The sequence below is a fragment of the Calonectris borealis genome, chromosome 5 (genome assembly GCF_964195595.1).
Source record: "Calonectris borealis chromosome 5, bCalBor7.hap1.2, whole genome shotgun sequence".
In the NCBI taxonomy this organism is placed as follows: Eukaryota; Metazoa; Chordata; class Aves; order Procellariiformes; family Procellariidae; genus Calonectris; species Calonectris borealis.
Genome location: NC_134316.1, coordinates 14,020,099 through 14,045,895, shown reverse-complemented (window position 1 = coordinate 14,045,895; position 25,797 = coordinate 14,020,099). Strand labels below are relative to the sequence as shown.

General features: G+C 36.9%; 1 protein-coding gene across 4 annotated transcripts in view; it reads left to right on the top strand.

The window, feature by feature from the left end:
- The window catches only part of WDR25 (WD repeat domain 25), a 71,282-nt gene that overhangs the window by 30,348 nt on the left and 15,137 nt on the right, over positions 1–25,797 (top strand). For all 4 annotated transcript variants that reach the window (XM_075151086.1, XM_075151089.1, XM_075151088.1 and 1 more), the window contains 2 exons: positions 9,788–9,935; positions 20,980–21,110. In XM_075151086.1, the coding sequence (XP_075007187.1) occupies positions 9,788–9,935; positions 20,980–21,110 (279 nt within the window). The remainder of the gene's footprint in view (positions 1–9,787; positions 9,936–20,979; positions 21,111–25,797) is intronic.

Below are 25,797 nucleotides of genomic sequence, written 5' to 3'. Positions count from 1 at the left end.
TCCATCTTGTCTATCTTTCTGTAATTCCAGACATGACTAACATCCAATAAATAGGAATTCACTAGTGTCAATGCTTTCTTTACTTTTTCCATTTCCGAATCAAGGACATGGAAAAAAAGTTATTTGCAGGTGAGATTAGTATGTCCTGAGAAAAATATAGAACATGGGGTAAAACTTTAGCTTTTGGTAGAATGGCAATATATAATTTACAAATTCTCTAATAGAAATGTCTATGAAATGTTTATATCAATCTTATTCAGTCTCTTACCATTACCCCTTTTTTTATAATTTACATGTTTCTTAAGAGTTCTGTTTGCCAGTTTTGACTTGAAAGGCTCCCATGGAGGCTACTTTAATTATTTATATTGGCAAAAACCCAGCCGATTTGTATACTTTAAAATTATTTATGTTTTCAGTTTTGATTGACTACAATTTAGCTTTTGCAGTATGGAATCGTTAGGTGTATTTCCAAGAGTAGATGGCCAACAAACAAGCTTAGGTTAAGTGTAGTAACTCTCATTATTAAAGCTTTACCAAGAACATTCCCTTATTGTTTATAATCAGATGGATAGCTCTTGCCATGGTGGTGTGGGGTTTTTGTTTTCTTTTTACAGAACTCTATTTTACTTCTCTTGTCTCTCCCTTTGCCAGCTGAAAATGTCAATGTTTTATCTTAGTCTATTAGTGTTTTCTTAAAATCATTTTATAGGATGCTGGCAGCTCAAAGTACACTTTTGATTAGGTTTTTATTTTCCTGTTAATGGCAAAACCACCCGAATGAAGCTTCACAATTAACAATTATGGAGCCTTCCTTGGGGAGAGGGCTGCTGAGTTTCTCTGGGAGGGAAGATTAAAATAAAGCACACCAAATAATTGGAAATGTATTTCATAGGCATGCTTAGTGTGTTAATGCTGCCTCCTGAAGCTAAATGTAGTGCTTGTACTTAACTCAGCCTTTGCTGGATTCACCAGGATTAAAGCTTGTTGATATATTTGCAAATCAGTTTTCATAGTTTCTAGTAGTACTTCTGACTTGGTTAGCAGTATGCTACTAGTATTATAACTTAAAATGCTTCTGCCTGAATAAAGCCCCCTACAAAATAGAAGGTGTCTTAAGATCTAATGTTCTGTTCTTTTTTTTTTTGTAAAAGAGAAGATTTTCCACCTCATTGGTTTGATAAATGTACTTGAAACATTTTAATATTAAAATTTTTGGTGGAAAAAAAAAATGAAGTGAGACCTTATGCTCGCTGTCTCAGCTAATTGAATTTATTATATTTTGCTACTTTCCATTCTCCTTGTTTCTACAGTGGTGAAGGTGGTCTAGTAATAAATTATCCAAATACAAACTCTTAGCCAGATATTAAAGCAATAATAAAGTTGACTCTTTTTTATCAGTCACTAGTCCTATGCTTTGGATGAGTAAGATAATAGTGTTTTGAGTTACGTCTGCTGCAAGAAGAAACCTAGTGGAAATCTGTAAGAGCTTGCTCAAATGTCAGCCTTGATACATACTTCTTGCACCGTGTCTAGGTTGGAAGATGGATGTAATTTAAAATATTTTCCCTAGCACACTTTTAAACATTCCTGGAGCAAGTGTTCAACACATCTGAATATGTGTTAGCTTTATCTAGCTTTACAGAATCCTGCTGAAAACTCCTTTTTTGGGACACTTGGTTTACAAATCAAGCTGGTATGCCCAAAATGTCATCAGTCATAGTCTATATAACAATCTGAACATCTATTTACATCCTTCACAGTTGTATGAAGCTAGAACGCTAAGCTAGACCTTAGCTCGTAGTTTTTCCTGGTCCTTAGCTCTTATTTTTTACATAGTTTAACTACATGTTTAGACAAAAGAGTGCAAAGACAGTGATCCATTTTGTAATTCTCCTTTCAACAAAGTTTAGCTTCTACTAAAACTATAATATTTAGCTCACTATTTTAAAAAGACACTAATTGAAACAACAATGAAACTTCTAAATCTTGCTGTAGTTACTCTAGGAATTTATACATATTACATTACACGTCCATTCAAGATCAAATTTTTTTCAACCACACAGTGGCTTGGAGAGGCTTAGGCACACCTACCAACTCTAATGCTTGGCTATTTATTGCTTTTCAGCCATTTGTTGCTTTTTTCCTGGCTTTCTCTTGCCTCAATTCTATAAACAAAAGAATGTACCTGTGCATGTGAGTGACTTCTTATCCTTACTGCTTTTGATTAGAGATACCCAAGGGGCACTTTTAACTCTTGCAATCCTGCCCAAAGCTGCACCTCATAGAAGTGGGGAATCTGAGGAAGCAGCAGCAGCAAATACCTTTTTGTAATTTTTCCGTGGGACTACTTCTGCCCTCTGGCCCATTGACTTTCAAAGAACCTTTTAAACTACAGTTCTGAGTCTGCTTTGCAAACTAGAAAAGACATGATTTTCTGTAGATAGTGTGGGGCTGTATTTATTAGAAATTACGGTATTTAGATATTGATGAGGTCAGAAAAGCAGTATGGTTCAGGGAATACCATTCTCTTGAATCTATGCATGTTAGCAGACACAACATGTTCAAATTTCAGAGACAAATTCAGTTCTGCAGTTAAAAAAAAAAGAAAAAAAAAATCATTTTTTTTTCTCCTTGAGACACAACAGGAAGCAATGTTATTCCACAAAGGGAAAGGAGAGGGTCATGTCTCTTCAACTTCACAAATCTGTGGAGCAACCTGAGCACGCTTTGGAAGGGAGCAGCATATGTTCTAGTCGAAGGATAGTAATTCGTCATGCTTCCTGTAATGCAATACTATCCCACATCATCCTTGAGCAGGGCTGTTTCTTAAATGCCATCTTTGTATTTAGATTAATTGAGAAGTTGGAAACGATTTCTTGCTGTCGTTCATGTAGTAGGAGCCATTGATAGACAAAGTTGGTAATTACAGAAGAATGGCACAACGTGGTTAAGTGGAGGGGGAAGAGCTCTCTTATTTTAGTATGGATGTTGTGTTGAAATTAACTTGAATCGATCCATTAAAAAAGTTTTAAATTTTGTTATGCGTGCTCCAGAAATTAATTTCTTGTTTAGCATTCCTGATTGGCTCTGCTGTAGTTCCTTTATGCATGCAAATTCAAAATGCGTACAACTTAATTCCTGATACTTGCTTCCAACCTCTAATTTATCACAATTGAATCATTGTTCTTGGGTTCACTGTGCAATTAGTGACTGTCTGTTTGAATAGATGCACCTTTCTCTTTCTAAAATTAAGGCTGCTACGTTTTCTTTTCTGCAATCCAATTTGCTTGGAGACAAGCGCGTTATAGATAATCATAGAATGACAATGGAAGAGATGTGCTCAATTCCTAATTTATTGGTCTTCATATGCCAGACAAGTTCTCACATTACTTTTGTTACTCTGCTTATGTTGCTGTGACTTTTTTCCTAGGAATGAATGCCTAGTTTGGATGGTCAGTAAGATAAAAGCCTTTATTCTGTGTCCTGTGAGCCGGTTGATAGCCTAGCAGACCCCTGAACATTCCTCTGTGGCTGCTATTTACTTGAGTATCAAATGCTTACCCTCTCCTGCTTTCTTTTGTGATTTACCAAGAGAGTTTTTATCATCTTGAACCCAAAGTACTTTATTTTCAGGGGCTATTTTCCTGAAAGCTTTCAGTCAGAAAATAGGATCTAGAAACATATCATCTATAATAAATCTCATCTCTAATATTGTTTGGTTTCTTACATGATTTGTGAACTTTTGATCTTGAGGGTGAGGAGGTCTGGTTATATTACCTAAAATGCTGGTTACAGTATTTTCACAATGTTCATAAGCTATACAGGAAAGCAAGCAACTTCTAAAGTCTTTATTTCCAAATATTATGAAGAATGTGAAAGAGCAATTGAATTACAACATGCCTCGGAGAAAGTAAAAAGAAAATTGCTTTTGTAAAGAAATCTCTAGTATAATTTTGTCACTTGGCTGTTTGTACCTGCCATTTTGGCCCCATATATTAATCCTAGCAGATAACTATGTAATCACCATACTTTCTATAATGTAAGAGGAAATGAAATGGAAGCAGTTGATGGAAAAGAAATGGAAAGGCAATGTTATAAATAGTGAAGTACAGAAGAGTAAGAACAAGTAGTGAAATATGAACCAGCTTGACACATTAAAGCCAATTGTAATAAAATTGGAAAAAATGCAATTAAAGTGTTCATGATACCTTAATGCAGAAAGGCATTTCAGAAAATATTTGAAAATAACTAGCTAATTTCAAAGCTTTGAGTCTTGGCTGTTTATTTCTTTCAAATATTGAAGAATTCATTAGTTTATAATTGTAGATTTAGGGGAGATAATGCAGTAATATGTGCCTTTTTCCTAATAACAGTTGCGTATTTCATTGTTTTCAGGATTCTTTGTAAAGGGACTGATGGACTGATTACCGTTTATAATGTAAAACATTGCTTGAATGTATGGCAATAAGCAGTATTTTCAGAGTAGCAGGCTGAAATGTGTGCTTTTAACTTTTTAACTGAGCAATTAAAGTCACATCTGACATCACAAGATAAAAGAACAACCTCAGGTTTAATGAGAATTTAGTATTTCATCTAGAAATAATACTGAGTGTCTGTAAGATCTGAGTTTTGAAGTCAAGCAACAACTTAAGACAGTTGATCTCTTGGTAAAAATAATTGAATATAAATCTGTCCTCCTCTCAGACAGATGCATGGTAGTGTCTAGTCCTATAATACTTGATACACTTGTTTAAATGCCTGTGAAGGAAGATATATATCTAAGCCTGTGTATTTTTTATTAAACTGTTCCCCCTGCTCGAGTAATTTATTATGTACTAAATATGTAAGCCTTTATTCCATGTAGATCTATGAGTTTATTTTATAAATCTTTATTTTAAAGGTATTTATTATTAGGTATGCTTAAAGTTAGCAGCCTTTGGTATTCAAAATACAACTTTCTAAATAGTTCTAAGATACTTAATTTCTTAAAAACACTTACTTTGAAATGAAAGCCATAGTTGTTACAACCGTGACTTTTTAAATTATAGTGTTGCGGCCTTTGCCTTCAGCCTTAGGCTGTTCTTGGATACAAATCCTTTTTCTGAGCTCATATGTAGATGCCATGCAGAAGAATGAGTTTGGGATCCTCTTCTGTAAGAGTCTGTAATTCATGTTACTTTTTGGCAGAGAAGGCATGATCAACAACTTCACTCACTTGAAATAAGAAGGCTTTAATGGTCCTAATTCCTAGGGGCCTCTCTTGTTCCCTGGTTTGTACCAGGCCCTGAAAAAATTTTCTTTTGAGGCTGAAGTCTGGTGACTATATTGTAACCTAGTTCTATATTCCTTGCAGAATTGCTATACTCCAAACCAGTTGATTAGTGTCTGTTTGTTTATTATTTACCTTGGTAATTTAGAGAACATGCTTCTGGGTTCAGGCATCATGTTGGATGTTCTTTGAGGATGTGGGTTATTTCATCAACTCTGCTACGCCCATGCAGTAGTTCAGGTTTGTTGTTCCATCCTGGTTTGAGCCAGCATATCCAGCATATGGAAAAAGTGAAGAAAGAAAGACTAGAAAAAAATAATTTCCACACAAGCTATTCTTGAAGCACTTGACTGTCTCAGTTGAAAGAAAAACCCTGAAATGCCTTTCATCCTGGAGAATCTGTTAAACTGGCACCTGAGTGTTTGGCAGAGAGAGGCAAACTCACATGCAAAGGACTCGTCCCTTTGCAACCTCCTTCCTCCTTTTTTTAATGACAGCGGCTGCCTGTGCAGACTGAGCACCAGCTACTGAGTAGACATTCATCTGAAGCTTTGGATGGAGTATGTTGGAACTCTCCCTCTAGCCACATTTTCCCCTTATTATGATTAAGCAGTAGAAATGCCATACCACAGAAATGGGAAACTACTTAAGAGACTCTCTAAGAAAATGCAGACTTGATGGTGACTTTGTGATGATCCTTTGATGGGATTTGAAGCATCTTTCCTTGGTAACAAAATACAGTAGGTTCTCCATTTGTGGGCGTAACATGGTTAACATCTCTGTCACTTCCAGAGACAGAACAGTGTTTGTAACTTGGGACAGACACATTCTGTTACAGCTGAGCATTCATAGCTCCCACCTTTTCATCATTTCTTATTTGTACAGAAGGTGCATAGCTTGTCCTTTAATTGCCTTGGTTTGGGTTCTGCACCCATTTCTGTTTCTTGATATGCAGTGGCTCACCTTTATATGACTTTCTGTGGGCATGGCTGCATCTCTTAAGTGATCGCTGAAGAGTTAGCTGTAAATATCAAATACCACTTCTTGCAAATAGCAAGTAGAGCTTCCCTTTTCCTGTGGAAGATGAATATTGAAGCTTAAAACTCTGAAATTGTTCTGGGGATGCACTGCACAGTACCCTCCTTGCAGCAGGGCACACAGTAATGTATCAAAGTTACACTGAGCTAAATTCAGCAGATGTGAGAGTTGAAGGAAAATCCCAGGCAGGTCATATGGAACCATACCTAGGATTGAATGCGCCCGGATGAAGCTTGCAGAGCATTGCCACTGCAGGGCAGGACACCGTCTGCCATCCTCTTCTGCTGCTTTGTTTGACTTCTCTATGCATTAAGCTGTGAAGCCACAGCAGAAGTGGCACCTCTCAGCATTATTTAAAAGCACATTTGTGGGCTCCAGAGAATTTGCATTGCACTGTATCTTGATGGAGGTCTGTCCTAACTTTCTGTCTGAACTGACTGCTTGTATTGGGCATAAACTGTGGGGTTTGGTAGCAGGAGCTGCAGGGTTCTCCTCTGTGGGAGGAAGTTGTGAGCTGCCCTGTGCTGCTACAGCTGGTTTCAGCTTGTTCTGAAATGGGTGAAAACAACTCATTGTGGGCCAGAACTTCAGAGAAGCATGTGGTACCTCTGTTCACGCATATTGAAGAAAAGGAGCAGCTGCTGAGGGCAGAGGACACAAGGACACACATGAGGAAACATGAGGATGTGTGTGAGGACACACAGAAGGCGATGGGAGGAGACAGGGGAAGAGATATACATCTGGAGAGAAGGAGCAGAGAAGCAGTAAGAAGCAAAGAGCAGGGGATGAAAAGAGTAAGATGCAAGGAGAGGCAACGAGAAACCTCTAGGCCCTGACCCCAGCCTCCTGCGATGGCTGTCGTTTCGCCAAAGGGATGTGGAAGGGACCGAGCGTAATGCCCAGTGAAAACAGGGGAAGCTGGGGTAGGAGCAGGGGAGGAGAAGTGCTGGACTGAAGTGGGGCCTGGGGAGGGAAGGTGCTCCCCTAAGTGCTTGTTTAACTCTTGGTCTTTTTTCCTCAATACTTGAAAGTTTATTAAAATTTACGTTAATTGGCAATAAACTAAGTGAATTTCCTCAGTCAAGACTGCCTTGCCCATGTGGCTCTAATTCCAGAAGGCATTGCAGCACCACCATTACCTGAGCAAAAAGAGCTGATGGAAAGCGTAACAGTGGAGAGAAATGTGGTATTCGGTAACTTGTCCCTTGTGCATGGTCAGTGGTCTCACCCACAGGAGTTGGTCGTTTGTTCCGTTTCACATAATGGCGGGAAATGTGCAGCTTTAGAGGTGCACTTTTTCCATTTATACAGCTTTTTTTTTTAATCAAGCAGGAACTCAGAAGTGCTGTTGAACTTGCTTTACTTCATCGTTCTTGTGAAAATTGAGTTTTCGTACTTAATCACTAAAACATGACAGAAAAATATCTGAAGCATGCACCACCTGTTTTTCCTTTCATCTTGATTCATTCATTAGCTTCCTCATATTAAAAGCCCTCCAAGACACAATTAACCCTTTTTTAATACTGTGAAGCTTGAAATGATCATTAAAACTCATTAAAGCAGAGAAACTTATTTTCAAAAGCAGTTTAATATTAAAATTTTCCTGATTTCTTTTCTTGTGGATAGGGTAGAATACTTAAGAGTATGGCCATCACAGTTCCACTCTTAACTGACTATTCAAGTTATTAATGATAATTGGTTGCTTTGCATTGCAGAACTACACTCTGTGCTGGAAGATACTTTGATGAAATAATTTTCTATAATGGAATGTTGTCTTCGCAGTATGGACTATATATTAATGATATTGTCAGCAAGTCCTTTTTGTCCAGTAAGAAGAAAATATAATTTAAGATAAAAATACATTACCAAAAGTCTTGCTTTTTTCTCCCCCCTTACATTCTCCTGTATTGTGAATTGTGCTGTTGCCACAAGAAAGCAAACATCTACTTAGGTTTGCTGATTTACTGAGTTGTTTTTGTTTTTAACATCCTCTACAATGCACATGCAGTCAATTTTATTTTGGTACTAACTTCAGTGCTCTTGTGTCAACATACATGAAGGTTGAATTTGATCTCACTTTAAAAAAAGTCATTTTTTTGTATTCTGTTAATTGCCTAGTGTGTTCCCAGCATTATATAAAGAATCTTAGAATTGAGAAATTGATTAGAATAGACAAAATTCTGAATAACCTTCTAAGCTCATAGGCAGTGTTGTTTTCATCTTGCAAGTTTTTGCAGGGTGAAAATGACTAATCACAAAGAGAAGTACCATGAAGTAAAATGGTGACTTTAAAGCAATAAACTGCCTTAGGTTTACTGAAACTGCAATAGAACTATCATGAAGCACTGTCAAAGTGTTGATTTATTTGTACTACTAATATTAGAAGTAATAAAATGTAGGATTTACTGGTATGGTTATAGCATTTGGTATCCATTTTATTAGACAACTCAGCAGGTATTATATTCTATCATACAATCATAAGATATTTTATAATCTAGCTTTTACTGACGCAGAATATTCGTAGGGAAAATAGTTTTGATATTTAGCCTTCTCTCACAGAAGTGAGCATACTGGATCTTTATGTGGGTCATTTGTTGCTAAACTTCTAATTTCATCTTAAAACTATGACCAAAGGACCACCATGAAAAGGATGTGCTTTTGATTATTGTGAACTATATTTGGTAACTGAAATTATAATTCAGACTGTTTCTATTTTCTAAAACACATTATTTGGAAACAACTGCCTTTCTCTTTAAAAATTGTTTTAAAAATATGAGCAGGACTGTTTATGTTCTGAAAATATTAGCTGTTATATACATAAAAAAAATTGGATAAGTAGTAGAATAGGATTTTCAGAAGTGCTTAGCATCAACCTAATTCCGTCCAGAAGAAACCAAAAAATGAGAAGACTTAGACCAGTCCTTAGAAATCTCCATGTGGATGCATGATAGTATTGTTATCACCCTCCTCAGTGAAGTTAAGGTAAAATTCTACTTAAAATTACAAACGGAGCGAGAAATATGGTAATAGGCTATCTATAGGCAGATGTGAAAGCTGTAATCTGCTAAGATTCCTCTTCGTCGATGGAAAGCAAGATATGATAGAGACGTATATCTTCCAAAGAAGAAGAAAATGGAAGAAAAATTATTTAAAGGGAAAATGTATTTGGATACATCCCTGCACAGGGATAGGACAGCGTTATGAATGGGAAAGTATAACATGAATTGCCATTGAGAGCAATGTAGACATTTCAAGAAATAATACAAGTCATAAAAATGTATCACTGATTTGTGCCTTGTTAATTAAATGCCCTAATTCTAATCAACCGTGCAATTATTTCAAACAACTTTTACAGCTTAGCAGATACAACTTTGGAATGCAAAGCTTTCTCAGCCACTCTGATTTGCTGTAGCTACTTATCAGTACATTGCAAAAAATATTGTGATTCTTTATAAAGTTTTCCTTATCCTTCTTTTTAAGGTATGGGATGCTGTAGATACAGGCTGCTGTTTAAAAACATATTCCTGTCACTCCTGTGCTGTTCGAGCTGCCCAATGGTCGTCTTGTGGAAGAAGGATCCTCAGTGGGGGCTTTGATTCCATGGTGCATTTAACAGATGTAGAAACAGGTAAAGGTCACGTAAGGGTGCATTATAGCCCTATCTTTATTGAGTACAGATAACTTTGGATCTCATTAGCCTTATTCTTTCTTCTAAAAATATAGATAAAATCTATAGATCAAAGTTAGAATTCTTGAAACGTGTCCTCACTAAAAAAAAAAATCTCAGCAATTAAGGGTAGTTCGAGATATTTAAGAAAACTGAAATATCTTTAACTTCATGATCACATGTAATTTCTGTTGTCAGATACTGCACAGATGAACAGAATGAAACGTGTATTTTTTATGCTCTGTCATGATCATTCATTAAAGCGTTTGAAGAGCCTCTTAAGGCTGATTTCAGTACCATTTATACATATGGTTAATTTAAACATAGGCTTGTACCTCATTCTCAATTGGGTTTGTTTTAAGTTTGTGCTTAAAGTTAATTAGGTGATTTTTTTTCTTTTCTGAATAGGACCTTATTAGGAGTATAGAAACTTAAATTCTGGTATGAAACCTTGAGAGTGAACCTGTTTTGCTTTGATGCACTTGTGAATTTGATTTGGGATTTGATTGTTGTGACCTTAACAACTAATTTCCTGGATGCTGTCTCTCCTCATGTCTCCTTCACAAACTAAAGTGCTTCTATCAGCTATGTTTCTTCTCTCCTTTATGTATGTTATCAGCATTCATACGGCAGCATTCATTGGGGCGATACATAATATGGCACCTCTGTGTATGTATAAATGAAGGATTAGGCCTAAAATAGTACCTTGTCAACTGAAGAGATGCAATTTTATTTTTTCCACTTAATTTATTTTTAAATGTTTAACTCCTGCAAAAATGCAATATTTTTTGTAAGACTACAAAAGAAATCCTTACAAAAATTACAAGAAGTTCTTGTCTAGGAGGGTTTTCTCTTACGTAAAAGAAGGAAGTACATTTTATGTGAATATCTGGAAAGCAGAGGACCTATTCAGATGAACTGGGAAAGTGGCCAAGGAAATTTGTGAGTATTGTTCACATGAAAAGAAGATTCTTTTCCATGCCCTAAGAATTTATTTTTCTCAACATTTGTCATACCAGAAGTATTTAAATTCAGTGATGGCTGGAAGGGAGCTGTTGTAGTTTAGGAATGTAAAACATGTGACACAGTTACAGAACATTGATGTTTCGAGAATATTCAGGTTTTGTAATGGGGAAAAGAGCTTTATATATCTGATGTAGTAGTAGTACATGAGGTTAATATACCAAGTCATTAATTTTGTCAGACTTGTCTTTTTTTATTTTCAGTCTCATTGCAGCAACCTTCTCATTTCTAGTCTCATATATAACTGAATCTTAGTAATCCAAGGGGATTTAATTTTGACTGTAGTGCTTACAAATTCTAAACAGAATGGCTGCTGCCGTTAATGAGATTTATAGCAGTAGAATAGATTTTATGTGCCTGAGTCATTCAAAGGGACTACTGTGGGGAAAATCTCATTTTATAAAATCATAGAACAAATTCCAAAGATATGTAATTTTAATCATATACTTTAATTTCTAACATCTCTTTGACTTAACTATCCAGTAATGGGATAGTAGTCTGGACTAAGTTGATTGTAGTGATTCATTTGAAAGAAGGCATTTCTAGTGTTTTAGGCAATGACAACAGTAACAAATTATCTTTACCAAGTTTCAAAACAGGTAAGCTTATAAATGGTTCTTTCCTTGCTGACTTGTGAGTTATGTAGGATTTCTAACTACTTAAATAAACTGTGTGTGTAAAGGCAAAATGAATGCTTATAATGCTTGAAAATACTAGATATTCATTATTGCCTTATTTCAAGGACGCAGGATTCCTTGTAGCTCCTGTGAACTGCAGTTGTAATGTTGATGTTTGGACCTGACTTTCAGTGGTACACACCTCATTTGGAAAAGTATGATCTGAGTGATTGGAACTTTATTCTGATTTCCTACGCATGCAGGCCAGTTTCTGGTTTCCTTCCCTGTTGTAAAGTTATTCTTTTTTTTCATACATTTCAGTCAATTCTTTTCAGAGAAACAGGGCAAGCAGTTTGCCTCTGGAATCCGAATCAATTTGATATAAAAAGCCTCATTTCCATTTGAAAAACACTAAGGCAGCTATAAGATTTTGATTTACATTAGTTCACTGAATCATTCATTCCTCCTCACTCTTCATCAGTGCTGAGATGATTTCTTCTTTGATTAACTTCAGCTAGATGTTAGAATTGTTCCTTCACAGAGGACTTTTAGATACTTTTTTGGACTTCGGTCTTAATTACTTTCCGTTACTAGACTGAACTAACTACCAGTGTGTTTAAATGGAGAAAATGCATGCCGGTGGGATTTTATAAATAAAAATGCTGTCTTTAAGGCTCTATGCTCTTGTCTTTTGTGTATGTTGTTCTGGTTCAACATTTTTCTAGTCTTTTTTGCTAAAGTCTAATCTTTCTCGTCTTTGTTTTCAGTATAGATTTTATATATTACATCTGTGTTATAAAAATTGCTACATGTCCTTCACCAAAAGAAACCTGACAGTCTGAAGAGAATTGCTTTTAAAAGTTTAGGAAAGATTGCAAATACAGCTTAGTACATGCACGGTATTGAGCTGCTCACTTGGGGGTTTTTTTTGTCATTTTGTGTTGTTTTTCTGTTAGGAACATAGTTTCTGCCCTATTAAATCAAAATTGTAGTCTAGCTAATTGCTTGTTCTGGGTCTGATGACAGCTAGTTATGAGATTCTTCAAAGGAATGTGCCAGCATTATCGTAACAAACAGTGCTAGAATATATTCTCCAGGAAATTTTGTTTCTAAGCTTGGACTTAAGTTTGGGTATCCTTTGTCCTAGGATATTGTGTTTTCTGGAGTGATTTCCTTTTTTTTAATCTTTGTGATCTGAACAACATCAGAATAGAAGCAAACACTGAAATCTCATTAATCACAAAGCAGAATTTTTGTTGTTGTTGGCATAGAAATCCTGATGCAAGGGTAGAAGACACATCCATGAAATCTTATCCTGCAGTTTTACACCATCAAACTTCTTCACCTTGTCAAGTGTATTTAATGAAATTTCTTATATATAAGAAGATCTAAGATGCTGCAAGCGGGAAAAATGGGCTGATAGGAACCTCATGAAGTTCAACAAGGACAAATGCAAAGTCCTGCATCCAGGATGGAGTAATCCTATGCAACAGAACAGGCTGGTGCTAAACTGGCTAGAAAGCAGCTTTGCAGAAAAATACCTGGGGGTCCTGGTGCTGAATATGAATCAGCAGTGTTCTGTTGCAGCCAAGGTGGTCAACTTCATTCCAGGCCAGATTAGCAAGTGTTTATAGTACATAGAGAAGACGATGCCAGGCTCTTCTCAGAGATGCACAGTGAAAGAATGAGAGGCAAAGGACAAATGTAGGAACACAGGAAACTTTTTGGCTCAGCTCAAGGGTTATCAAACACTAAAACAGGCTATCCAGAGAGGCCGTGGAGTCTCTATATTTGGAGATACTCAGAACTTCAGTGGACAGACTCCTAAGTAACCTGCTGCAGATGGACCTACTTTGAGTAGGGGTTTGGACTAGATGACCCCTGGAGGTCCAACCTGAATTGTTGATGCTATGATGAAGAACAGGGAAAGAGAAGAATTCAAATTATTGAGGTATGAGGAGTTCACTTGTCCTGGTTTGGTGAAAATAGATTCAACTTGCTGTTGTACAAGTCCTCTTTTTCTAAATTAATTTTTTAGAGATCATCATTTATTACCTTAAATGGTCATCCATTGTCCTAACACCAGGATGTTAAGCTAAGACTCTCCACAAATATGGTTTTCTTGAAAACTGTTGTACGTATTCAGAGTATAAGTCTGATCCAAAATATACATAAAATGTTTAAAGAACTCAGGGTTATTCATGCGTCATTCACGTGAGTGTTTCTGTGGCTAAAGTTTGCGTGACGCAAGTTTAGTACTGCAATAAGGGGTTTCATATATTAGTAGATCCAAAAACTGCAGCCGAGCTGCCTGTAAAGATTACTGGTTAATATTTTTTTTTTATTGTCCTATTTTATATACATTATTTCTTTATAAAAATAAAGCTTTTTGAAAGGTTTCACAAATGTGATAATGTAGTGAAACTCCCTGGTTTTGTTCATCTCTACTAGCATCACACTAGCAGTCATTTTCTACTAGTGATAGTTCAGACACTTTGTTATTTACAGAGTAGTAAGTAGTGATATATTCAGAGGGCACTGAAAAAAAATGCTTTTAAAACAATTCTACGTCAAGTACTTTTGACATTTAACTTCTATTACGTCCAGATGTAATGGAATGCAATTTTAGAAGGATAACTGTATTTTTAAAATTTATTTATAACTATTTTATTTTTGGAATATATGTTTTATTCATCAGTGAATTTTTCATTAGTCACAAATGAATTGGTACAATAGCATAGGCAGAACATTGGCTGGGTTGATACTATTTGCATATTGTAGATTTCATTTCTTTAATATTATGACAGAGGAAATGTTCCAAGAAATTTTGGCACATTTCCTACATTGCCAAATGCTGCAGTTGTATTTTAGTTCATGAACTGAGTTTGATTTCAAATATAATGTCCTCAGAGTTATGATGGGGAATTTAAATTCCTCATTAATTTGAAAGTTTTCACATTACCATGGCCAGGATACTGAAATTCAGCCGTTGGTTTTGAAGGAAAGTTCAGATTATATATAATGTGGTCACTTAAATCTGGTTTGTTTTTTTTTTTTTTTTAGCCTGTTTTATTTTACATTATTTTGAGAGTTTCTTAATAGAACATTTTGTACCTCCAAGAGGATGGTCCAAATTTGCTTTTCTGTATTTTCTTTTATATTCTAATTTGGTAGTCCTATAGATATAACATTATTATTGTTAATGTAATTGTATTTGTTCACATAGGAGTTTTAGTGCTCATACATGAACATCACCTCAGGAGAGCTGTGACTTTCTTCTCCTATTCCTCCCCTTCTCTCCCAGTACTACGTAGATAGTATGTTGTTTTAATATGCATGAAGGTTTTATATGACACCTCAGAAAAAAGCCCAGTTGCTTGATTTTTCTTTTTTTTTTTTAATTTTTTTTTTCTTTTGAATGCATACAGGCATCTTTGATGTGAGGTCTCAAGATTCCCCCAAAATCCAGCAGTTTTAAATAATGTGTTGAACATGGTTTAGTGGTCACTCTCCAGCTAGGAGGTAACAGCATTTTACTTTTTATACTCACTAATGTGAGGTCCTTGCAATAAGAAGAGAGAAAAATTTTGGGTACATTTTCAAGGTAAAAGATAAAATTATTTAATATTTCAAGTACCTTTGCATGCCAGAAACTTGTGACTATGTAGGGGAAAAATCAGGAAACACAGATAGTCAGTATAACTTTAGTTCTTGGAAAAATAATAAAGCAATTTGTAAGCACACCAAGGTAAAATGGATAAGTAACAGCCATCATCGATTTGTTAAGAACAAATTATGTCTGATCAATCTAATTTTTTTCTCACTATTGTGCGTGAGAGAGATTGTGACTGTAATGAGATTTTTTTTTAATATATTGTCTCATATCTTTTTGTAAACATAGTAGAGAAATCCGTTCTGCTTAGCAAGATTACTCTCATGTCCTTGTAAGTCTTAGGCTTCACTTGTCTTTTCAGATTAGTGTAAGGAAGTGAGTATTTTTGGATTATGCAGGTAGGGGTGTGAACCTGAGGACCGCTAAACACAGTTATGGAAGCATCCTGTGCTCAATAGCTGTGCTGATGTTCTGTGAAAAATTCACAATGTTAAATAGCCTTTAAAATATCTGATTTCATAGTTGAGCAGTTTCACAGTAGGCTGCACCATGAAGGAGCAGAAACATATGTTCAAGATCTTTTTAAAGTTTTTTTTCATACTGTGTATGTTACTGGTGAGCCTTTAATGAATGAAGAATTGAATTAAAGCACTTTAAGAATATAAAACACACTGCAAAGATGTAGTAGATATTGTTACTGAAATTGTGAAAATTAAAGATTGAGAGAAACATTTGCTTTCTGCTTTGGAATAACAACCTCTCATACAGGAAAATGATATGTGGTATGGATTTTGCCTCAATTAGACAAATAGAATTGCAGAAGATGTAATTTTCTACAGCCATGAGTTGGTTGAATCTTTGTTATGCTGCCTTTAGGAACTAAAATGCAATAAATATATACACAATAAAGGTATATACAAGGTTGCTGACTTACACCCATTGTACTCTATTATGCATAAGGGAGTCTTCTCCTCAAAGGACATCTTTTGCAATATGTAAAATAAGGTCCCCAAAAGTTGAATGTTTAATGTAAATAAACTGAATAATGGTAGGCAAAAATATATATAACTGTAAATACTGACTTCCAGAAAGGTGGAGCAGGGTCTCCAGCAAACACTGAAGCTGGATTTCTCAAGCCATGGGTCTAGGTTCTAACACAGCATGGTTACAGCATGGGAAGCAGCAAATTCTGCTCATAATAGTAAAACACACTAAATAAAGTTTGTACAGAAAGGGGCTAAGAATTGAATTCATTGTTTTAACGTACTGAATTGCATGAGCTATTTTGCCCCACATCATCTTCCACAGTGATGTGTTCCATCTCTCAGATGGATATTTTTCCTAATTTCTGAGGTTTTGAAAGATTTATGGTGCTAGAGGTTTCATAACGGTGTAGAGAATGTGCCTCAGCACTTCAGCCTTGCAGTCCTAATACCTAAAAGGGAAGTATTTGAAGGATGTATTCATATAAATGTTAGGGAAGTTCATTTTGCTGGGTTCATGTTTGTATGGCAGGCAGTCCGATTTAGATTCTGTGTATGTGCATAAATTTCAGTTGTAGCAATAGGGTTTCCTTGCTGTACTGTTTTGGTCCTCCCCTTTTGAGTATGTTATCTGCTGCTTCTTTGCTCCCATGCTCTTCTTTTTTACTTTCCAGCCTTTTTCTCATTTTCTGTGACATGGCAATAGAATGAAATTCATGTATGCATCTAATAACACTCTTCAGAGTGTTAGACTCTTCAGAACACCATTTACTGAGCTTCCAAAAAGAGACATTCAATTGAATTTCACTTGGGGGGTGAGAGAATAAGAAAGAGAGTTCTATTTCAAATATTAATTGGAGAGCCTGAACTTTTAAGATTAATGTATCCTGATTGCTCCTCAGACCAGTCAAAAAGCTAGCATGGTTAATATCTGCATCAAATGGGTTAAAATAGGAAAAGGAAAGGGATTAAAGAGTATAGAGGTGAACCCAGCATGGTTTCATGAAAGGCAGGTCCTGCTTGACTGATCTGATCTCCTTCTGTGACCAGGTGACCCACCTAGTGGATGAGGGAAAGGCTGTGGATGTGGTCTACCTGGACTTCAGTAAAGCCTTTGACACTGTCTCCCACAGCATTCTCCTAGAGAAGCTGGTGGCTCACGGCCTAGACAGGTGCACTCTTCGCTGGGTAAAAAACTGGTTGACGGCTGAGCCCAGAGAGTTGTGGTGAACGGAGTTAAATCCAGTTGGCACCCGGTCACGAGCGGTGTTCCCCAGGGCTCAGTACTGGGGCCGGTCCTGTTCAATATCTTTATCAACGATCTGGACAAGGGCATTGAGTGCTCCCTCAGTAAGTTTGCAGACGACACCAAGCTGGGCGGGAGTGTTGATCTGCTGGAGGGTAGGAAGGCTCTGCAGAAGGACCTGGACAGGCTGGATCGATGGGCCAAGGCCAACTGTATGAGATTCAACAAGGCCAAGTGCCGGGTCCAGCACTTGGGTCACAACAACCTCATGCAACGCCACAGGCTTGGGGAAGAGTGGCTGGAAAGCTGCCTGGTAGAAAAGGACCTGGGGGTGCTGGTTGACAGCCGGCCGAACATGAGCTGCCAGTGTGCCCAGGTGGCCAAGAAGGCCAACAGCATCCTGGCCTGTATCAGAAATAGTGTGGCCAGCAGGAGTAGGGAGGTGATCGTGCCCCTGTACTCAGCACTGGTGAGGCCGCACCTCGAATACTGTGTTCAGTTTTGGGCCCCTCACTACAAGAAGGACATTGAGGTGCTGGAGCGTGTCCAGAGAAGGGCAACGAAGCTGGTGAAGGATCTGGAGCACAAGTCTTATGAGGAGCGGCTGAGGGAACTGGGACTGTTTAGTCTGGAGAAGAGGAGACTGAAGGGAGACCTCATCGCTCTCTACAACTCTGTGAAAGGAGGTTGTAGTGAGGTGGGTGTTGGTCTCTTCTGCCAAGTAACAAGCAATAAGACGAGAGGAAATGGCCTCAAGTTGTGCCAAGGGAGGTTTAGATTGGATATTAGGAAAAATTTCTTTACAGAAAGAGTGGTCAGGCCTTGGAACAGGCTGCCCAGGGAAGTGGTTGAGTCACCATCCCTGGAAGTATTTAAAAGACGTGTAGATGAGGCCCTTAAGGACATGGTTTAGTAGGCATGGTGGTGTTGAGTTGATGGTTGGACTCGATGATCTTAGAGGTCGTTTCCAACCTTAATGATTCTATGATTCTATAAGATGCTCAAGTTGTTTGCATTAATTTTGTTTATTATTACACTGTAATGTAGAATTCGTAGAATTACACGGCAATCATGTCAGTGCTATGAGAGCTTTTGGATAAATAACAGACTCTAGAAGACAAGAAAATGGCAAACGCACTGCCCACTTCTATCATAAAACAGGGGGAGATGGACTAGGGAATTAGAGAATTTTAGTTTCTGGAGAAAATATCGAACAAATGATTGAATTAGTTGGAAGAAGCTGGGGATAAGATTGAAAGGTGGACTAATTAATAACAAATTATGTTAAATCAATCTTCTTTCTGTGGAAAAGGTAACAGATCTTGTAGTTAGTAGATTAAATGCATCTTGAATTTAGTGCACGTCTTTTTTGATTGTGTCTTACCTGGCTTTCTCATGTCTTAGGCTAGAGAGCACAATGGCAAGAAAAATGTATGCATTATAGCAAAAGCAGTTTTCAGAAGTCTTGTGGAAGTAAAGACATATTCTAGTAAAGTCATTTAAACAGTTAATGTTTGTCGGAAGGTTAGATGATGAGTTCCACTGGATCGCTTATGTATATGTCTAGTGCCATTTGGACGACACACTTTATGGAGAATAGTGACCGCTTGACGTGTCCTTTATAAAGCTGTTTGACAGGATTAGTACAGGTAAGCGGCAGTTTTGCTAATTTCTGGCTGCAGTACCATTGAAAACTTGTTGATTATACTCCCAGAGTGTTTATTAAACTAAGTACTAGTAGGAAACAAAATCCTTTGGGAGCAAAGTGCTATTAAACTGACTCGTGAACCTCCATGGGGAAATTCAGTATTTTCTCAAGTGCTGTGTATGCGAGTAAGATGCATGTGTATATGGCTTTTCTAAAGCCTGCAAATGATGCCTGGTAGTGGCGTACATGACAGCAATATCTTGTTGCTCCTATAATTGATGATTTTAATAGTTTCTTCCTTCCCTGTGAAGTCTTTTTTTTTTTCCTTCTGTAGCTGTTGGGGTACTGAAAGCTCCCATGGTGAGAGCAGGTCACTGTTGCATATGACTTGTAGAGAGAAACTCTGCTGCCCTTATGACTTTTTTCTCTTTTTGGGGAAGGAACTTCTGGACTAAATTAAGTCTTTCACTCAGTAGTGCCAGAGAGGCCCTTCAGATCTTGCATGGGTAATCAGTGGAGAATCTTTTTGAAAAGAACAAAAAACCCCTACAAAACCAGAGTTCACATAGAACAACACTCAAGCCTCTCTTACGCTCCCTGCAATCTGTTTTCCCTACCCCTGCTAGCTTGAAGAGCACGTGTGATGAAGTAAATTCTCTCTCTTCTCTTCTTTAAAATGAATAAATAAATAATTTGACAAGTCTTAGCTTCTTGACTGTGTAAGTTGAATTCAGCAGATGGGGAAAATGGAACTGATGATGAAATCAAATAAATTGGCTCCAAATCATGAAATAAGCATAAAAAAAGCTATATGAATGATTTTCAGTATTGTTCACCTAACAATAAGTATTTACATTCGTCACTAATGTTTTTAGCTCAAAGTATTTTCAGTTGTTTAAGAAAGCCTATCTTAAGACAACTCTCGCTTGCTGAAGATGTAGATTAATGAATATTTTAAGAAGCTTTTGTCATAGTATTTTACGAGTTTCTTTTTTACTTCAGTACTTTCTTCACTGTGCCTTAAAGCAGTAACTTTATTTAATGTAGATCTTTATATGTGATATGTAGAATATAAAGCACAGTTAAAATTGTGAAACTGAGCAAATGTATTTATCTTGGTCCATGCTGCTGCTCCAAAAATTATATTTCAGTGAATGTACATAAATATCATAAATTTGTTAGGATGAAAGGAAGCAGCGGACTGTGGAAAAGTCCTATAAATTAACCTAGCTGAATTCTGTTGCCTTCGAAAGTGACGACAATCCAATTGATATTAACCACAGGATCCTGTGGAGATTAGTGTACACAATTAAATGTTGGGAACAGTGTATCCATGGGAACAGCTATTGCTTTCATATGATGGTATGCAAATTATTTCCTACTTTCAAGATGAAGTTTAATTCCTACCTTCACAGAAAGATAAGTAAACAACTTAAGAGTTGTAATGTAGTTTGGGATGTGGTATTTCTGTACAGACAATATTTTGTTCTTGTTATTTTTATCCTACTGAAAAAAGACTATGGCTTCTCTGTAGGGAAACATTCAGCCATTAGATTTGTAGATTTAGTCCTGCATATCAACTGAACTGGGACCTCAGTGGAGCTCCTCTCCTTAGTGTGCAAAACCACTTGTTCTCTCCTTTCAGTAGGAAGCAGTTAGTGGTGCAGAGGCCCATGGGCAGGAGCAATTTCACATAGAAATTAGTGAGTTCAGTCTTGTATTTTCAGTAAATCAGAGTAGCCCCAGATACTTGAAATGCGTTAATATAAACATATTCACCTTTGACAACCTTGATATTTTTGAAACTAGGTTGAAATGCATAGCATATTTCATTTTCTGCTCAAATTTCAATCTCCACTTCTCACTTTATTTTAGGGAAGCAGACATTTAGCAGCAAAAATGAATTTAGGATCAGCGCGCTGAAGTTCCACTCTACAGAGTCAAATATTTTCCTTTGTGGAGGGTTCAGCCCGGAAGTTAAAGCTTGGGATATAAGGACTTCTAAGGTAATGGAAATCTTTTTTCACTTTCTCTTTTAGAATGTTTCCTAGGTTGGAATTACTAAGCTGCTAGAGGTACTGGTCTTTCGATGAAATGTTGTTCTGAAGTATTTTACATTTGTCATTGATTGTGTTGCCATTTGTTGATATGAACCTCTGTAATGTTTTTGAAGCACAAAGAGGAACATTGTACACACAAAAAAAGATTTTTTCAGTTTATGTAAATGTGAGTAACATATAGTTGAATTACATAAAGCCAATAGCTCACTTCAGGATTGTGAAAAAGGCTTATCCAAACTTTGTCTCTGCCTTTGATGTACCAAGAATAATAGATGAGAGATGTAAGCAGATGCATTTCAGGTATGAGGGCTCTAACAGGAGAGCGCTAAAATAGTTATGGGAGTTGCTCTATTAAGGAAATACAGTATTATTGTGCAATTAACAATCTAATTCCTGTGCTGCAGTTGTTCCTTTGGATTTGTCACTGATGTTTGAGAAAAGAATTTAATTGTGTAGGGTCTATACCACAGGCTTCCCTCACATGAATAAGTTCTTAAAAGAAAAACTTTAGTAAGTACATATCAAGACTGCCAAGTCTGAGGCTAATCTGAAAATAAATTTACTGTGAGTTTCAGAGTTACAGTGTCAGCATGAAAACCTTTGTAAAAAGTCTGATGGGATTTATTACATCTCTCATGCTTGTATGATGGCTAGTTTTCCTTGAGGATATGAAGAGATTCTCAAAGCACAGTTCTATGAAGGAAGATGATTCTAGTTTTAGATTGCCAAATTTGTAAATACAATGATAAAGAATACCTATGTAACTTCTTAAAAAGTTATGAGATTTTCCATAGTAACTCTTCCCTCCCTCCCCCTGCCTTGCACCGGTATACAGTATTCTGGTGTTGTCAATAAGTGATTCATGTTCTATAAGCTGTCTATGCAAAAGACAGTATTCTTTAGCATAGGCAACTTACAGAACATGAAAATATGTATCACATAAATAGGAAGTAGTACCAGTTCAAAGGGTGTTCCAGCTAATCCAGAGGTTTGTTCCAGAGGTTACACTGTAAATTTACTGTAGAAGAAAAACATTAATTTTTTTCTGGCAGCGGGCTGGAGAAGACAGACTAATAGAAGTCTTCTCTCCTGAACAGCAAGATCAGTGGTTTCATAGCATGCAAATGAAGTAGGGAATACAATTGTTCTTTCTTGAGATTCTCATAACAGTAGACCTTAATTGTGGGGAGGACATGCAATCTGTAAGTGAACACTTAGCTGTCCTTCTTAACATAGAGAAGCCATTGTATGTCGTGGCAGGCTGAACTTCCTTTAAAAAGTACTTCAGGAACTAAATGGGTATAATCTTCTGTAGGAGAAGATCAGGTTCGAGACTATCTAAGGAACCTGAAGGTGCACAAGTCCATGGGACCTGATGGGATCCATCCACGGGTCCTGAGGGAACTGGCGGATGAAGTTGCTAAGCCACTATCCATGGTATTTGAGAAGTCATGGCAGTCCGGTGAAGTTCCTGCTGACTGGAAAAGGGGAAACATAACCCCCATTTTTAAAAAGGGAAAAAAGGAAGACCTGGGGAACTACAGGCCAGTCAGTTTTTTCCTTGAAACTGGAGTGCCTTCTCTACTATCAATATTTGAGATTGCCTCCTACCATCTATGAAAGATTTCTAACCACATGCCTCCATAACTGTATCCAACAGCTACTGTTCCAGACAGGCACATATTTGCAACATGCCATTTTGGTCATTTGTTACTATAGAACAGAATCACTTATCATTTTCCAGCTGTAGAGACCGGGCACCTTAGATGCATGCAAGCTGGAAGTATTGCCATTTTTGGCATGAACATGTTCATCAATCACAGTTGATTTCAAATCTAGAGAAAAATCATCTTTACAGGATTCTCAGAGATAGTCACTCAAAGACATACACAGGCATAAAATCCGTCATAAAGAAACTACAGGGGGTGAAAGAAAGAATGTCTCTGGCTTTGTATACAACCAGACTATCATTTGACTTTGTGTATAACTACAATATCATGTACAGGAAAGCTTATTGCACCAAGTCAGAAAATCTCAGAAAGAATATTTTGTCACTGTCTGGCAAAATTGCAGAGGAAAACTGCAGATTTCAGTACTTTACCACTGCACAGTTATAAGAAACAATAGTTATGCTTGGGATCACCTTTGTGTAGGTTGCAGGGGATGACGTATAAGCTCTGTGTGTGTCTGCATGCAGAGCCAGTAATGAATGCTTTAGGTGACAACATCTATGATTCATTTCCAGAGGACAAACAGACACCGTAAAAGCCATTTATATCTGTGTAGAAGAGGAACATGAATACTTAACATTTTATTAATTTGACTATACATTCAGTCTAAAACAGCCCTCATGTTTTCTGCTAATTAGGGAGTATATTATATTTATGAGATTCAAACAGTATTTTATTGTATCTTTATGCTTTACTGCCCAGCTGTGGTTTTTTGCCTCCTTGCTTACTGATCTGGGTGTGGTGCCATTTTTCAAATGGGTGCAGTGAGGTATTTGTCTTTCCATGGGCCATTCCCCATCCACTTTTAATACTGTTGCCGAAGCAGACGGTACTCAAGATTGTTACATTATGAATTTTTTCTTTTTGACTGAGAGTGTTGCTATTGTGTGCAATATGTCACAATATCCTTTGATCCCATGACGTGATTTCTCAAAAGGCAGTGCGTTCTGTGGCCAGGGTGCTATATACAGCAAAAATGAGACTAGCAGAATAATGCATTTTTATCTCAATGACTATCTATGCACTCATTTTTGCAATGCTGAAGCTCCAGCCTTGCAACCTGCTTTAAAGAGCTGTTATCACTGAGGAATGCACACAGTGGTTGTCTCTGTACCTGCAGGACACTCCAGTGCTTAGAAAGGTTGTGTGTTACTCTATTTCTGTAAGCTGATGCTAATGAAGAGATAAGGGAAACATCCCACCGTATTACAAGGAAATGATTTACTTTCCGAGAGAATAAATAAGTGAATGAATGTGTATTCTGACAGGTAGAATAGGAAAGGTTTTAGGCTTGGTAAAACAAAACCCCCAGCCTGATTTTTTTGTACAGATCCTGTACTGGGTTCTCTCTGAAAGTTTTTAGAAGCTGTCACCTGCTTTGTTTATTAGGGAACAATTATATTAATGCAGAACTTCGTAAATTGGAAAACTAGCCGATTAAGTAGCATGCGAGAAATATTAATTTTAATAACATGTCTAATCACCTTATAAAGTGGAAGGCGTGGGTTTAGCCTGGTAACAGATATTGATCTTTTTTTTTTGTTGTTTGACATGTTTGCTCATCTGAAAACCATAATTTTGTATGTACTGTGATTGTCTAAAGCAGCAGTGTCGTTTACTCTCTCACTCTGAAACATTTCCAAAAGGGGGAGAGAGCTTCTATTACCCTTTGATTTTTTTTTTCCCCATCTGACGTAGCTGTAGCTCAGTGATGGGTGTAGACTGTTAGTCACCTACATTTGTATTGGTTTTAAAATTTGAAGAACTCTGTGTGTGTACTGAGTGAATGTGGAAGGTCATAACTGAGTGGAGAAGAGGGGAAAAATATCGAACTCCGATTTGATTGCTTATGACTACTTCTTGCAGAATGGCGAGTATCACCTATGCATCATTACTGCAAAATAACCTAGTTACATTTCAAACTTTCAGCCACAGAACAGTATGTTGGTTAGGCATGAATCAGCAATGTCTGCTTCTCCTTAGTTTGGGGCATTTCAATGGATTCTTCAGGTATTTCTGCTTTCAGCTTATATTGTTATCTTTATTCACAAGATAAAAACAGCATCCTTTCTGTCTTTTCCATCTTACACATTTAAGGCCATATTCGAGATTGGATAAAGTATCCTGGCCAGTATTTTGAAATTTGTTCTGTTCTAACAAGTGCCATTTGCTCTTAACTAAAATAGATGTCTGAGGCCTCTTGCCATTTCATTTCAGTTTTGATGCAAACAGTCTTAATATCTTTCAAGTGCTTTCATCCTAATTCATTACAAGATTTTCCTGTTTTTCTTGTTCTTTCAAGTGTGTTAACCTGTCATTCAGCTTGGAACCATGTGTGGTTGAACTAATGATTTTTTTTGTTCCCATCGTCATACTCCTGATAGCCTTTTCAGGCTTTGAAGCATAGTTTGTCAATAGAGTGAGCACCTTAAATCAAGAACTTGAATCTTGTAACTCATTACACATTGAAAACTCAATTTCAGCATTCGCTGGTAATTCAATTTCAGAGGTCATTCTTTAGGGTGTACTCCTGTGTTTTAACAGGCTATCCACTTGCACATCTTAAATTTAACTATGCGAGGCACAATGATAATTGTATATCAGGAAATGAGGGAATTTTTGATGGAAATTCAGACCAAAGCATTAAGCATCACAGAGGTAGAATATTGTCCGATTACATATGCAGTGGTTGAAATGGGCTGCTTTATGCCTGTGTGCCACATTGGTGCTTCCTGCTGATGGAAAATGACATAGAATAGCTGATAGTGGTATTTTTCCAAATTCGTACTTCTGAAATCTCACTTTGATTTTGATGAGCAACTAATTTTTAGCAGGAACATAAATTACTAACATTTATTCATATATTGAATGTGGTATAAAAATTGGATTTCTAAGTCCTAGAG